Below are 12,135 nucleotides of genomic sequence, written 5' to 3'. Positions count from 1 at the left end.
TTTTTTTTTTTTTCAGAAGCCGAGGAAGAGGAATCACAAAACAAAATTTTCTCCTCAGCATATAAGATTTGATCAATTATTCGCATAAAGACAGAAATGAGAAGACAACACAAGAAAAAGAGAACAAAAGAAAGCAAAGGAAGAGGTGAATCCGACAGAGGAAAGATTTACTTTTCCACTACTGGGAAGAGAACGAATCAGAACCAAATTTTGGCATAATCACATAATAATCTATTCTTTTTTTTTTTTTTTTTTTTTTGGGGTTCGGTTGGAGGAGGGGTACTCAATTCAATTTCACTACACGCAATAAAATCCAAAGGTGTATTCAAATTAACAAACTTAAGAGTTGATTTCATCTTCCAGATGCACAAAACAATAATGAGAAAAAGCTTAGAAATTATTGTAAATAGGCATTCCAAATTCGAAATAATAATGAAACATAACCAGTATTCTGTCTTTTCCAAAGATCCATGAATCAATTAAGATCATATAGATACTGAGATGAAAAGAAAAAACAAAAACAATTCAATTTCTCATAAAAGCAGACAAAGAAGACATGCAAGGGAGACACTCACGGTAACGAGAAGGGATGAACGACAAGTGAAAGTCGAGGGCCATAGTGGTCGACAACCCGTTTCAACGGAGGCCAAGAGTCCCTAGTATCCGGGCAGACAGGGTCGAAGAACGCTTCGATCATTATAGTATCCGCATGAGGCAGGCTGTTCTTGTACACGAATCCATCAAACTTGGCAGGGATCGAGACCTGCGCGTGGATCATCCATAGGTTGCAAACAGAAAACAAAGCTGAAAGTAATATCAGAAATCCCTGCTTTGGTTTATGAATCGCCATCTCTTCTCTACTGGTCGTCTGCTGCTACTTGGAAGAGCAAACGTGACTCAAAGCAGGTAAGACCGTAAGAGTAAGAGAAAATCGAAATATTCTTTAAAGGCCCAAAAACAAAAAAACCAGAAGTAAGCACTGAAGGATAAGATGCCAACGTTGGGTCGTTCTCAGACAGCAACTATGATGAGCGAGACAGAAGCTTTGGTTTTGAACCTCATTTTCTACAGAATTACGCTCCTACCACGTCAAGAATTAGATGGAAAATAAGAAAGACCAAGGGTCCATCGGTCTCCACCATCCATTTTTTTTCTTGTTTTTTCTTTCTTTTTTTTTGTTCAACTGGAGCCCAATTGCGTAGCTCATCCTATGGCATGTTCTATTCAAACAGATGAACAAAGTGGTGATTGTGACTCGCCCAACTCACCAGCAAATATCGTCTAAGTTCATTTTCGCAAGTTCAGCTAAGCATGTAACGTAAGCAAACTAAAGAATATCTATAATCTGTTGATATTTATGAAGGGGGCACCTCCTCCCCTCTCAAAAAAAAAAAAAAAAAAATATATATATATATATACATATATATATTTCTCATGAAAAGGCTGAAACCTTACTCCTATTGATGATTTCATACGCCTTTTTTTTTTTTGTAATAAAAAAATAAAATGTTTGCCCAAATACCTAATTAAGGTCCAAATTGAGTCGAACCGAATATGAAATCAAATAATATAGAATCAAAACCATAGTAACCATATCATGCCAGTACAATCATATTTGAAAGAAAGACTCTTATTAAATATAAAATGACAAATTTTTCTTTATTGAGGAAAAATGTGATATGCTCTAACTATGTCCGAACAACACTATGTAGAGTAGTTGGTGAGTTAAAAGTTGACGCTCACCAAGATGTCTCGAGTTCAAGCCAATAAGTTATTATCTATTTCTCTTCCACAACTTAAAAAATATATATATATATATATATATGGGTCTAGTCGATCACCCTGGATCGTATGATATAAAAACATACATCTAATCTGTTGATATAGAATAAAATACTTATTGTATTGAATACACATAACATTGAAATTATACACGTATCATACATGTCCCTTCTCTATCTTTCATACTTTCTTTTCTGTTCTACCAAAGAAGGAACTTTCTCTCCCACCTTCATGTGACATCAACTCTGTTCACCGATTTCATCTCTTTAAAAGGATCAATCTTCCAAAAGGTGAACACTCTCTCCTATCTTCTTCGTTCACTCTCTGTTTTTATTTAAAATTTTCTCTCTCATTCCCATCCTCAAAACCCTAGCATTGATCCAACATATTATCTATCTGTGATCGGAACTCTAGTGCTCTGCGCATATGATCGCTTGGAAAAAAAGCTTGGAGAGAGGTGTTTTCTCGTTACTTGTAAGAGGCCAACAAAGGAGGACAACTTAAACAATGATCAGTAACAGGCCTCACTAGAATCCCTATTTCTTGGCTCCCTTATTGGTTCTTTTTTCTCTCCGTTGGCATGCTTATCCTCCGAATTGTCTGACCAAGGTTGAGTAGTGTGATTCCTTACTGCTAAGTTGGACTGATTAGGAGGGAGAGCAACAACTTATTTATTCGTTGGGGGAAAATTAACTAGTCGACGGATTTTTTCTTCTTCTTTTGTTTTTTCAGTTATGAGTTTTGGGAGGATGTAGTGAGATTAGAGATATCTATGGTGGCTATTCTGTAAGGAAAGAACCGACGGCATAAATAATCGATGGCGCAATTACTGCCAACGATATACATGCCAATTAAAAGAGAACAGCATGATATAACTGTGAGAGAGAGAGAAAGAGGGAAAGGTTATCAAAGAAACGAAAAATGATTGCTTCAGGGAGGAAAAATGGGTTTCGCAATCACGAGTTTGGGGATGAAGCGTAGAAAACAAAATAGGGTTTAGCGTATTGGAGTACGGTGTTGAAAGTTGAAACTAACATTCCATCTACATATAAGGAATATGTTAATCCAACGATTCAGATTTAAATATTCCATTCAAAAAGATGGGATCACTCCGACCATGGCCCGATTGGTTGCAAGGGGAATTAAAGGTAAAAGGAGTGAATATTGTAAATTTATAAAAAAGAAATTTTTATAATAAAATTTTTTATTAATAAAATTATTTATAATAATTACCGTATGTGATTATATCACTGACTCAAATTATGTCATATTTGATTATTATATTTACTTTATTTTGCATGCACAAATGATTTATTATGAAATATAAAATAAAAATTACATATTGTTTAAATCTCCTTGCAATCAAACATAGCACATGTGAGAATCTTAGTAGATAAACGAAGCAAATGTAATGAAATTGCAGGGCTTTTGATCAAACTTAGAACTTATTATGGAATTTCGAATGGGCAAACCATCAGGTCTGCTAGAAAAAGAGGTTGCTTCCATTAGGATGGCAGGAGAGGAAGAGAAAGTTCAGGAGAAGGTTAGACGCCATAACAGATGCACTTGTAATTGAAAGAGACTCGTTTTGTTTTTTATTTTGTTTTTGTTTAAAACGATTCTTGGACCAATAGACATCTGATCCAAAAAAAGGTGACCAACTCAAACCGATACAGGCGGATCAGAATTGACTAGGACGGATTTACATCAATTTACAAATCATTTGCCACAGAATGAAGCAAAAGCACTAGAAGCCGCCGTCAGGACTCAGGAGAGAGAAAACAGTGATGGTTGGCCTGGTCTATTCATTGCCTGAACCACTAATGCACCGTTTGAAATTTCGCATCGTTTGTTGATGCGTTTGAGTTTGGACCGGTCCGGGGAAAAGCCTAGATGTTTCGTTGCCGCTGTTCCCGGCCCACCCCATCTCCAAACTCAAAAGAGAAAGAAACCGCTGCATTGGTTTCCTCCACTCCAAAGTTCAAAGGAAGTAGGAACTGCAACTTCAATCCCCAACTTATTCACAGACACCCTATAGTCTTTGAACTCAAGCTTCTGCTACAATGACGGCGATGCTGGTAAAATCTCTCTTTATCTCTCACATTCGCCGTCTCCGATCTTTACTTTAAACCCTAGTCTTCGTTCTAATTTATATTTCTATATGACTGTGCCTGAGATGTGATCCTCTGTGTCTTTCTTTGTATTTATTGATTGAAAAACAGCAACCCCAGATCATTCTGTTAAAGGAAGGTACTGATACGTCTCAAGGCAAGCCACAGCTAGTGAGCAACATCAATGCCTGCACGGTGGTGGCCGATGTCGTGCGTACGACTCTAGGTCCGAGAGGGATGGACAAGTTGATACACGATGATAAGGGCAGAACTACCATCTCTAATGACGGAGCTACCATCATGAAGCTCCTCGACATTGTCCACCCGGCGGCGAAGATTCTTGTTGACATCGCTAAGTCACAGGACTCCGAGGTATCATTATCTGAGGAACTCCTATTTTTTATTTTTTTTACATTTGTTAATGATTACTGAATAGTACACGGGATTGTGAGTAGAGAGTTATTTAGGTTATTAATATTGTGGCCGAAGCCTGATCCATTATAGCAGCTTTAGGGTAGATTGCTCATTTTGTCTTCCTTGAAATATTATCAAGAAGGAAATACCTTTTGTTTCATCTTGGCGTGTTCTGATACGTTTCCACACCCATGTAATTCATTGATAGAAGTCCTAATCTCCCAGGGAGCATAGTAATGCTGGGTAACATTTGAAGAAATGGTTAATGACTTAAAGTTAGGTGTTTACGGATGAAGTTACATTCTGAACTCATTCAAAGCCCTTGTTATTTATGTCAAATGATTGAACATCTTACATTTTCTTTCACTGGCAAACGTTGTGAAAAACACTTTCAATGGTATATCTTTGTATCTTTAGTGCATCCAATGATTATGAGACATTTGCAAAGAAATTGCTTTTAGGCATCTTCAAGTGGTTATATATGACTTGAATAGTGTATTGAACACCTTCAAGGTATAGGTTACATGATTGACCCTCTTACATGTTCTCTAAATAGTAACCATTAAATCTGAGAAATGCCTCCTCAAAGGTGTAGTTTTTAGACTCACGTCTCAAATGATCTATGTATGCAATGTGCACATAGCTGCAATGGATGATTGGCTTCTATCTCTTTATGAGTTGGTTTTCTTAAAAGTTTGGGTCACAAATTGATAACCATGTGGATTTTTTGGTATCATACTAACCTTTTGGAGTTTTTGACCATTTTGTTGTGTGCAGGTTGGTGATGGAACAACCACTGTGGTACTTCTTGCTGGCGAGTTTTTGAAAGAGGCCAAGCCTTTCATTGAGGATGGAGTACACCCTCAGAATCTGATACGGAGTTATCGAACTGCATGCTCTCTTGTATGTTTTCTAGAGTATATTTTCTTTCCTTTTGCTGTGGTGCCGAATTATCTCCATCCTGAACTTTTTAATTTTTGTGTCAGGCAATTAACAAGATAAAGGAACTAGCAGTAAGTATTAAGGGAAAAAGCCTGGAAGAAAAGAAAAGCTTGTTGGCCAAATGTGCTGCGACGACACTCTCCTCAAAGCTCATTGGTGGAGAAAAGGAGTTCTTTGCTTCTATGGTTGTGGATGCTGTCCTTGCTATTGGCAGTGATGATAGACTAAATATGATTGGGATAAAGAAGGTATACAAACCTCAAATATTGTCGAGCTTCACATATACACAGCTAAAATCATTTGTCTTTGAAAAATTACATTTGTGGTTTATTAATCAAACTGTTGTGGCGCAACACAAATTAATCCTTTGTAAGAAGTTTGTCTTATTCTATTATAGTGGCCCAATAAAATCATCAGGTACTTGGACTTGGCTATTTGAAATGTTCCTTCTTCCTTTTCGAGTTCAATTGCTCAAACATATTTAGCGGTGGGTTTGAAATTGTAGCTCATTCCGTTGACATTCTGTATTAAAATCAACTGGCCATCATGGTTATCAAGGCGTTGTCTAGGCGACGACTAGGCGATAAGGCGGTCTAGTAATATTTTGCCTTCCTCCATTGCCTAGGGTCCAATCTTTAGTATTCCCCTTCAAGCTAGAGCATACAAGTCACCCATGCCCAGTTTGGAATAGCCTATCTGGAAAGTAGGACCAAATAGAGGTTTGGTAAACACATCACTAAGCTGATCAGGAGAAGAGACAAATGGAGTACAATCGGTTTGTTCATGACAACATTTCTCAGAAAATGAAAATCTACTTTAATGTGCTTGGTTCTCTCATGAAATACTGGATTACTTGCAATATAGATAGTAGCTTGATTATCACAAAACATCTTCATGGGTTTAAGTGATTGGAAAACCAAACTTTTGAAGTAACAATTTCAACCACATCAACTTGGTTGGACTATGATCCATAGCTCGATACTTAGCCGCAACAACAGACCTAGCCATTGCTGTTTGCATCTTGCTCTTCCAGATGACTAAATTGCCACCAACAAATGTGTAATATCTCGTGGTAGATCTCCTCTCACCATCAACACCAATCTAGTCTAGTCATCATCATAAAATCCTACCAGATCAACTCTTTGATGAGGACGATAAATGGGCCCTTTCCCAGGAGCCCCCTTCAAATACTGTAAGATACAACAAGCTGCCTCTAGTGAATCTTCTTTGGTGATTGCTTGAACTGACTAAAACTGCCAATAGCAAAGGATATGTCCAATCTAGTGACAGTTAGGTAAATAAGATCCCCTACTAGCCTCCTATACTAGTGCTTGTCTTCAAAGTTTTCACCATCACTAGTCCCAAACTTCTGATGTGGAGGCAAGCATACGAACCTCATAAGTGGTCTTACACATATTTTCTTGTGACAGATTTTTACTCTGTAGGACGTCACTGCCTAGAAAATACCCGAGGGCACCCAAGTCTTTCATTTGAAAATGTTGATGAAGATATGATTTCACCTCGTGCAATTTTGGATGCATTGGCTCCATATATAATAATGTCATCTACATAGACAACTAAAACCAACCACCTTAGAGCCATGGCGCCGTACAAACACAAAAATGTTCAGAGTAACTTTGTGAAAACCCACAACGAATAGAAATTGAGCTGAACTTGTTGAACCAAGCTCTAGGTGACTGTTTCAACCCATAGATCCTTGTGTAGCTTGCATACTTTGTTTGATGGGCCACTGACAAAATTTACAATATTTTGTGGAAGTTACTCTTCTAGCTTTTTTATTGTTTGCCATAAATGGAAGGGAAGGGGTGGGGTTTGACAATGTTCTTGGTTGCCTTCACACGTGTGTAAAGTATTACATAACAAGATTTGATTTAGTTTGTTTTGTGCGGTTGCTGTTTGTGTTTTTATATTTTGATTATCTTCCTTTTGCTTGATACACATTTAGTTTGATTGTTTGATGTAATTTGATTGATCTAAGTGCTCATGTTTTTAATACTTGTTTTTTTAAAGCTTATTGAGACTTAAGGTGGTTGTATTTAGTTCTCATTTTTTACCTGAGTCAAGTTTTGGTTTTATAGATGTTTTGCATTCTTTGTTCACCTGGCTGGTTCATTCAATTTGTAGGCAGGCCTACTTATGTGACTATCCTTTTCCCCCTTCTTATAGCTAATGAAATTATAATTGGAGTTTGGTTGGCTTTGAAGTCTTTGAAGCCTAACATTGTAGGAAGTTTGTTTTGTGCTGTAGGTTCCTGGGGGTAATATGCAGGACTCATTTCTTGTAAATGGTGTTGCTTTCAAGAAGACATTTTCTTATGCTGGCTTTGAGCAGCAGCCAAAGAAGTTCAAAAACCCAAAGATTCTGTTATTGAATGTTGAGTTGGAATTGAAATCTGAGAAAGAAAATGCAGAGATCAGGTGGGGGATTTGGAAATTTTTTGGTCTTTTTTTTGGGGGTGGGTGGGATGGGGGATGAAGTTTTGTATTTAATCTTGCTGATTACTACTTTCCTGTTGCAGGCTTTCAGATCCCTCACAGTATCAATCTATTGTAGATGCTGAATGGAATATAATCTATGATAAGTTGGATAAATGTATACAGAGTGGTGCTAAAATTATCCTCTCACGATTGGCAATTGGTGATCTGGCAACACAGGTGTTTTTCTTCTGCTAATTTCCAACATTTATTTTGTTCTCATTTTGGAAACTATATTGAATATAAAATTATTGGATTTAGAATTGGAAAAAGGAAGCAATAAGAACTAGCATCTTTGGTTTGACATGTTATCTTAATTGTAGATTTTACTGTAGTAAATATTTATATTTCCAGAAGGTTCTTTGCATGGCCCAGGTAGGAAGGGGTTTTCTTTGTGGCCCACCTATTTATGTCACATGGAAGGCTAATGTGGCAATTCTGACCTATGGATAGATTGCACATGGTCTGTATTAGTCACGTGTCAATTTTCAGAGCCTGATTCACTCATATGCCTCCCATTTATTGGTCTTGGTAGTCCATACATTAGTTTTCACCCACTTGATAGTCCTGGATTTTCAAATATTTATTTTTCCATGTATTAGAGGGTGGACCTTGGTGCAACGATAAGGTTGCTCCATTGTGACCAAGTGGTCACAGGTTCGAGTCAGGAAACAGCCTCTCTGTGAAGCAGGGGTAAGGCTGCATATGATAGACATTTGAGCTGTACAGGAACCCCTATCTCAGGGGTCATCCAGGAAACCATGTTTTAATTGTTTGTTGGTCATTTATACTGGTAGAAATTAAAGTTGTTAAAGTTTTCCAGTGTGAGTTATCTTTCATGCGTAAAAGAATAGTCTAGTATTAGGTCGTAACTATATGATAAAAAGTTTGTTATTGTGTAAAACCTGGATTATCAAACCATGGGTCCATCATATGCTTGGTTTTTAACAGTATTTTGCAGATCGAGATATTTTCTGTGCTGGTCGTGTAACTGAGGAGGATCTGCAACGGGTTGCTGCGGCGACTGGTGGAACTGTGCAGACGTCTGTCAACAACATTATTAATGAGGTTCACGCCTAATTATCTCTTAGTGTGACATTATCATATCCACAATGAATTCATCTTTCTTGAGCTTTTAACATGACAGCATCTCGTCCTTTTAGCCCTTCCAAAGCCTTAGCAGTTTTACTTCCTCCCTCTTTTAACTTCATTTTAACTGAAATATGTATTGATGGTTTAAAGGTTCTAGGGTCATGTGAGCTCTTTGAGGAAAGACAAGTCGGAAATGAGAGATACAATATCTTTAGTGGGTGTCCATCAGGTCAAACAGCGACAATTGTTCTTCGAGGTGGAGCAGATCAGGTGTGTCATTGCTTAAAGGCACATAACAATTTGTATTTCTATTGTTTATTTGCGGATTATTAAGCCTTTTGCTTATTTTCAGTTCATTGATGAAGCTGAGCGGAGTCTACATGATGCCATTATGATAGTCCGAAGGGCTCTAAAAAACTCTACTGTTGTAGCTGGTGGTGGTGCTATAGATGTATGCTACTAATCCTGAGAAGACTTCATTCCTAACTTTTCTTGAACTCTTGAGACTTAGTCATTTAGCCTATTCTTTTTGTGGCAGATGGAGATTAGTCGGTATTTGAGGCAACATGCACGAACAATAGCTGGGAAGTCACAGCTTTTCATAAACTCCTATGCAAAAGCACTTGAGGTAGGTATTTTGGTGCTATAAGCTCTTTCTATTTCCTCTGATGGGTAATAAATTTGGTCTGGAGGTTTGTCCGAATTTAGTATCTTTGGTTAATTCAGAAGGGTTTTAGTGATGACAGTGTTATTAACTTATTGGGTAGCTAGTTGAGAGATAGACCTTGACACTTGTGAGAATAAATCCAACAACCACCAACATAATTCTGGTTGTAGTGCTTGGGACTGTGGTTAGATTAGCTTGATGCATAATTTTTTTGAGAAAAAAACATATTTATCTTGGTTTATTGATAATTGTGGTTTTGGGAATGTTTTTTTCCTTTATGGTTGCTTGTGCCATAAGCATCTTATGTACATTAAAAAAAAAGAATCTTGTTGAAATAATAAGCCACCAAAAAGAATAGCCTGTGTATATTTTCTCACTCTCCCTCCTACTCCTCCCCCCCTCTCAATTATAATAAAGGATTGTGTTGATGGAAGAGAGGGTTGGGGTAATGACTTTCCCGGAGATAAAAAAGTACTCAACTGAATGTTTTTCCAACTAAATGGGATCGGCTACATGAATCTTGTTTCACCATTCAGCCCTGTTTGAAGCCATATTTATTGCTAAGCCTAAGGCATCCATATCTTTGTTACCACATCTTCCAAGGTAATTTTTGGCCTACCCATAGCTATTTTAGCTCCCTCTTATATGCAAACTATCCCTTCTTATCAGTACATCCAATTGAAAGCTTTAAATTGTAAACAAAACACACACCTAAAATGGTAGTTTGGATTTGTACCCTATGTTGGTAGCGTACACCGTACCTTGTTGTATACTTTCTCAAATATAGCAAATTCTACACATAAATTTATGAGTAAAACACAATATTCAATGAAAGCAACTAAATGTGATTAGAAATGGAGAAAAACCAATTAATATTACACAATGTCAAAGTGCCACAAGCATGGCTTGAGGTCTCGGTTTCACCCATGGTTTCACCCATACCAAAAATTGATATCTGGCGAGATCTTAGGATCTCGGAAAAACTATGTATTTTTGAACATGATAACTCGGGAAAATTTAGGGATGGGCTTCGATGGCCATATGGCCAAGTTAGCCTATGAAACTTGTCATCTAGCCCATTTTTGGCCTTCCAAACATAGTGGAAACATTTGACTTTTAAAAATCAAACCTAAAATGGTACTTTGACTTTGTACCCTAGGCTGATAGTCTATGGCATAGGTCTACCTTAGGCTATTCCACACAACATCTAGTACTTTTGGAACACATATAATTCAAGTAAAAGTGTAAATAAATAAGCATAATGAATTAAAAGCTATCTCAAATTGTTGATTTTCAATCCAAGTGTTGAAGTTGATAAATCTCTACTTTAGAGGCGAGATTTGGCAAATAGAAGCACCAAAACACAAAGTCTTGTGGGTTTTTTTTTTTCACAGCAGGGCAAGACAGGTGAGAAAGGCGAGATCTAGCTAGAAAGGCAAGAAATATCATCGAAATGGGGTTCAAAAAATAATGTGACTTGGTCAAGTCTTGTCGAAACCGAGAAATGAACTGAAATCTTGGCAAGACATCAAGATTTCGAGCGAGATATTGTCATTTTCCAAAATATGAGATTTTAGTGAGATCTCGAACTATGGTCGTAAGTAGTCAAGTACAATTGACCAAGGTTAAAAAACACACATACAAAACCGTTCCTCCAACTCTATGCCAGTACGAAAAAGGGTATACCTTTCAAGTTTGAATTTTACTCAAATCTTGCTTAAATGCGGAAAATCGTCACTATTGATGCGTTGTAGTAGTCCCCAACACTTTGTTCCACCAAGAAATGTAGGTGATTTGGCAAAAAATCCAAAATCTTTTTTTTAAATGAAAAATTTCCCTTTTGACATGTAAAACCAGTCAAAACTCATGAAATGGGTCGTAATTATATTTTGTGAGATCTCAGTTGTTTTGACTGAGATTTTAAACTATGCAAAGGAATCTTTCAACTTCTCAACTATCAGGACCATCACGAAGTTACCACTGGTTTGTTCATTTTTAATTTATCTCTTCCGGATGTGCTAGTCATCCACCTTAACAATCTCACATTCTCACCTCAGCCACACTTATCACACGATGGTATTCTTAGATCCAAATTTGTTTTTAGCCGACTCAACAGTTGAGACTAGCATGCCTCTGGATGCCCTAAAAGCTCTTTTGCGCACGAGCTACGTGTGTGTTGGGCAAGGATTAAAGTATCGGTATCGATCGCCGTATCGATCGGCCAAAATTAAGATACGTATCGGAGGGTATCGTATCATTTCAGAGATACACTAAGATACGCTAAAGATACACACATAAATGGATAGGAAACATTTTTTTAAACACTTTTGCATAAAGAATTTGTTAAAAAAAGCTATTGATAACATGTATTATGCATAAACACTAAATTGAGGGTATCGTACTAAGAATTCAAGGTCTGTAGTTGTCCCATAAATGTAAAATTCTTGTTCTCAACCTTGATTTCCACTTTAGTTAGAGAGAAATATGGCTGACAGCAACTTTGGAACAAAAACCCTTCAAAAAATCGTTTTTTCTGAAAAATTACCCATATTGGCCATTATATGACCGTAGCGCCGATACGTATCGATACTCACCGATACGTACCGATATATATATCGATACTCACCGATAC

The 12,135-nt window shown here is 37.2% G+C and overlaps 2 protein-coding genes across 2 annotated transcripts in view; one reads left to right on the top strand and one right to left on the bottom strand.

Moving 5' to 3' along the window:
• The window catches only part of LOC122083453, a 6,961-nt gene extending 5,821 nt beyond the window's left edge, over positions 1–1,140 (bottom strand). Inside the window, exon 1 of the mRNA XM_042651265.1 lies at positions 576–1,140. Within this exon, the coding sequence (XP_042507199.1) occupies positions 576–850 (275 nt within the window). The 5' untranslated portion in view covers positions 851–1,140. The remainder of the gene's footprint in view (positions 1–575) is intronic.
• A 2,498-nt stretch (positions 1,141–3,638) lies between these two features.
• LOC122084860 (T-complex protein 1 subunit eta-like) overlaps positions 3,639–12,135 on the top strand; it is an 11,986-nt gene continuing 3,489 nt past the window's right edge. The window contains exons 1-10 of the mRNA XM_042653283.1: positions 3,639–3,860; positions 4,005–4,265; positions 5,085–5,210; positions 5,294–5,497; positions 7,518–7,687; positions 7,789–7,924; positions 8,696–8,812; positions 8,987–9,106; positions 9,189–9,287; positions 9,375–9,468. Of these exons, the coding sequence (XP_042509217.1) occupies positions 3,846–3,860; positions 4,005–4,265; positions 5,085–5,210; positions 5,294–5,497; positions 7,518–7,687; positions 7,789–7,924; positions 8,696–8,812; positions 8,987–9,106; positions 9,189–9,287; positions 9,375–9,468 (1,342 nt within the window). The 5' untranslated portion in view covers positions 3,639–3,845. The remainder of the gene's footprint in view (positions 3,861–4,004; positions 4,266–5,084; positions 5,211–5,293; positions 5,498–7,517; positions 7,688–7,788; positions 7,925–8,695; positions 8,813–8,986; positions 9,107–9,188; positions 9,288–9,374; positions 9,469–12,135) is intronic.

Source organism: Macadamia integrifolia, chromosome 7, assembly GCF_013358625.1.
Source record: "Macadamia integrifolia cultivar HAES 741 chromosome 7, SCU_Mint_v3, whole genome shotgun sequence".
In the NCBI taxonomy this organism is placed as follows: domain Eukaryota; kingdom Viridiplantae; phylum Streptophyta; class Magnoliopsida; order Proteales; family Proteaceae; genus Macadamia; species Macadamia integrifolia.
This window is presented reverse-complemented; position numbering and strand designations above follow the sequence as displayed.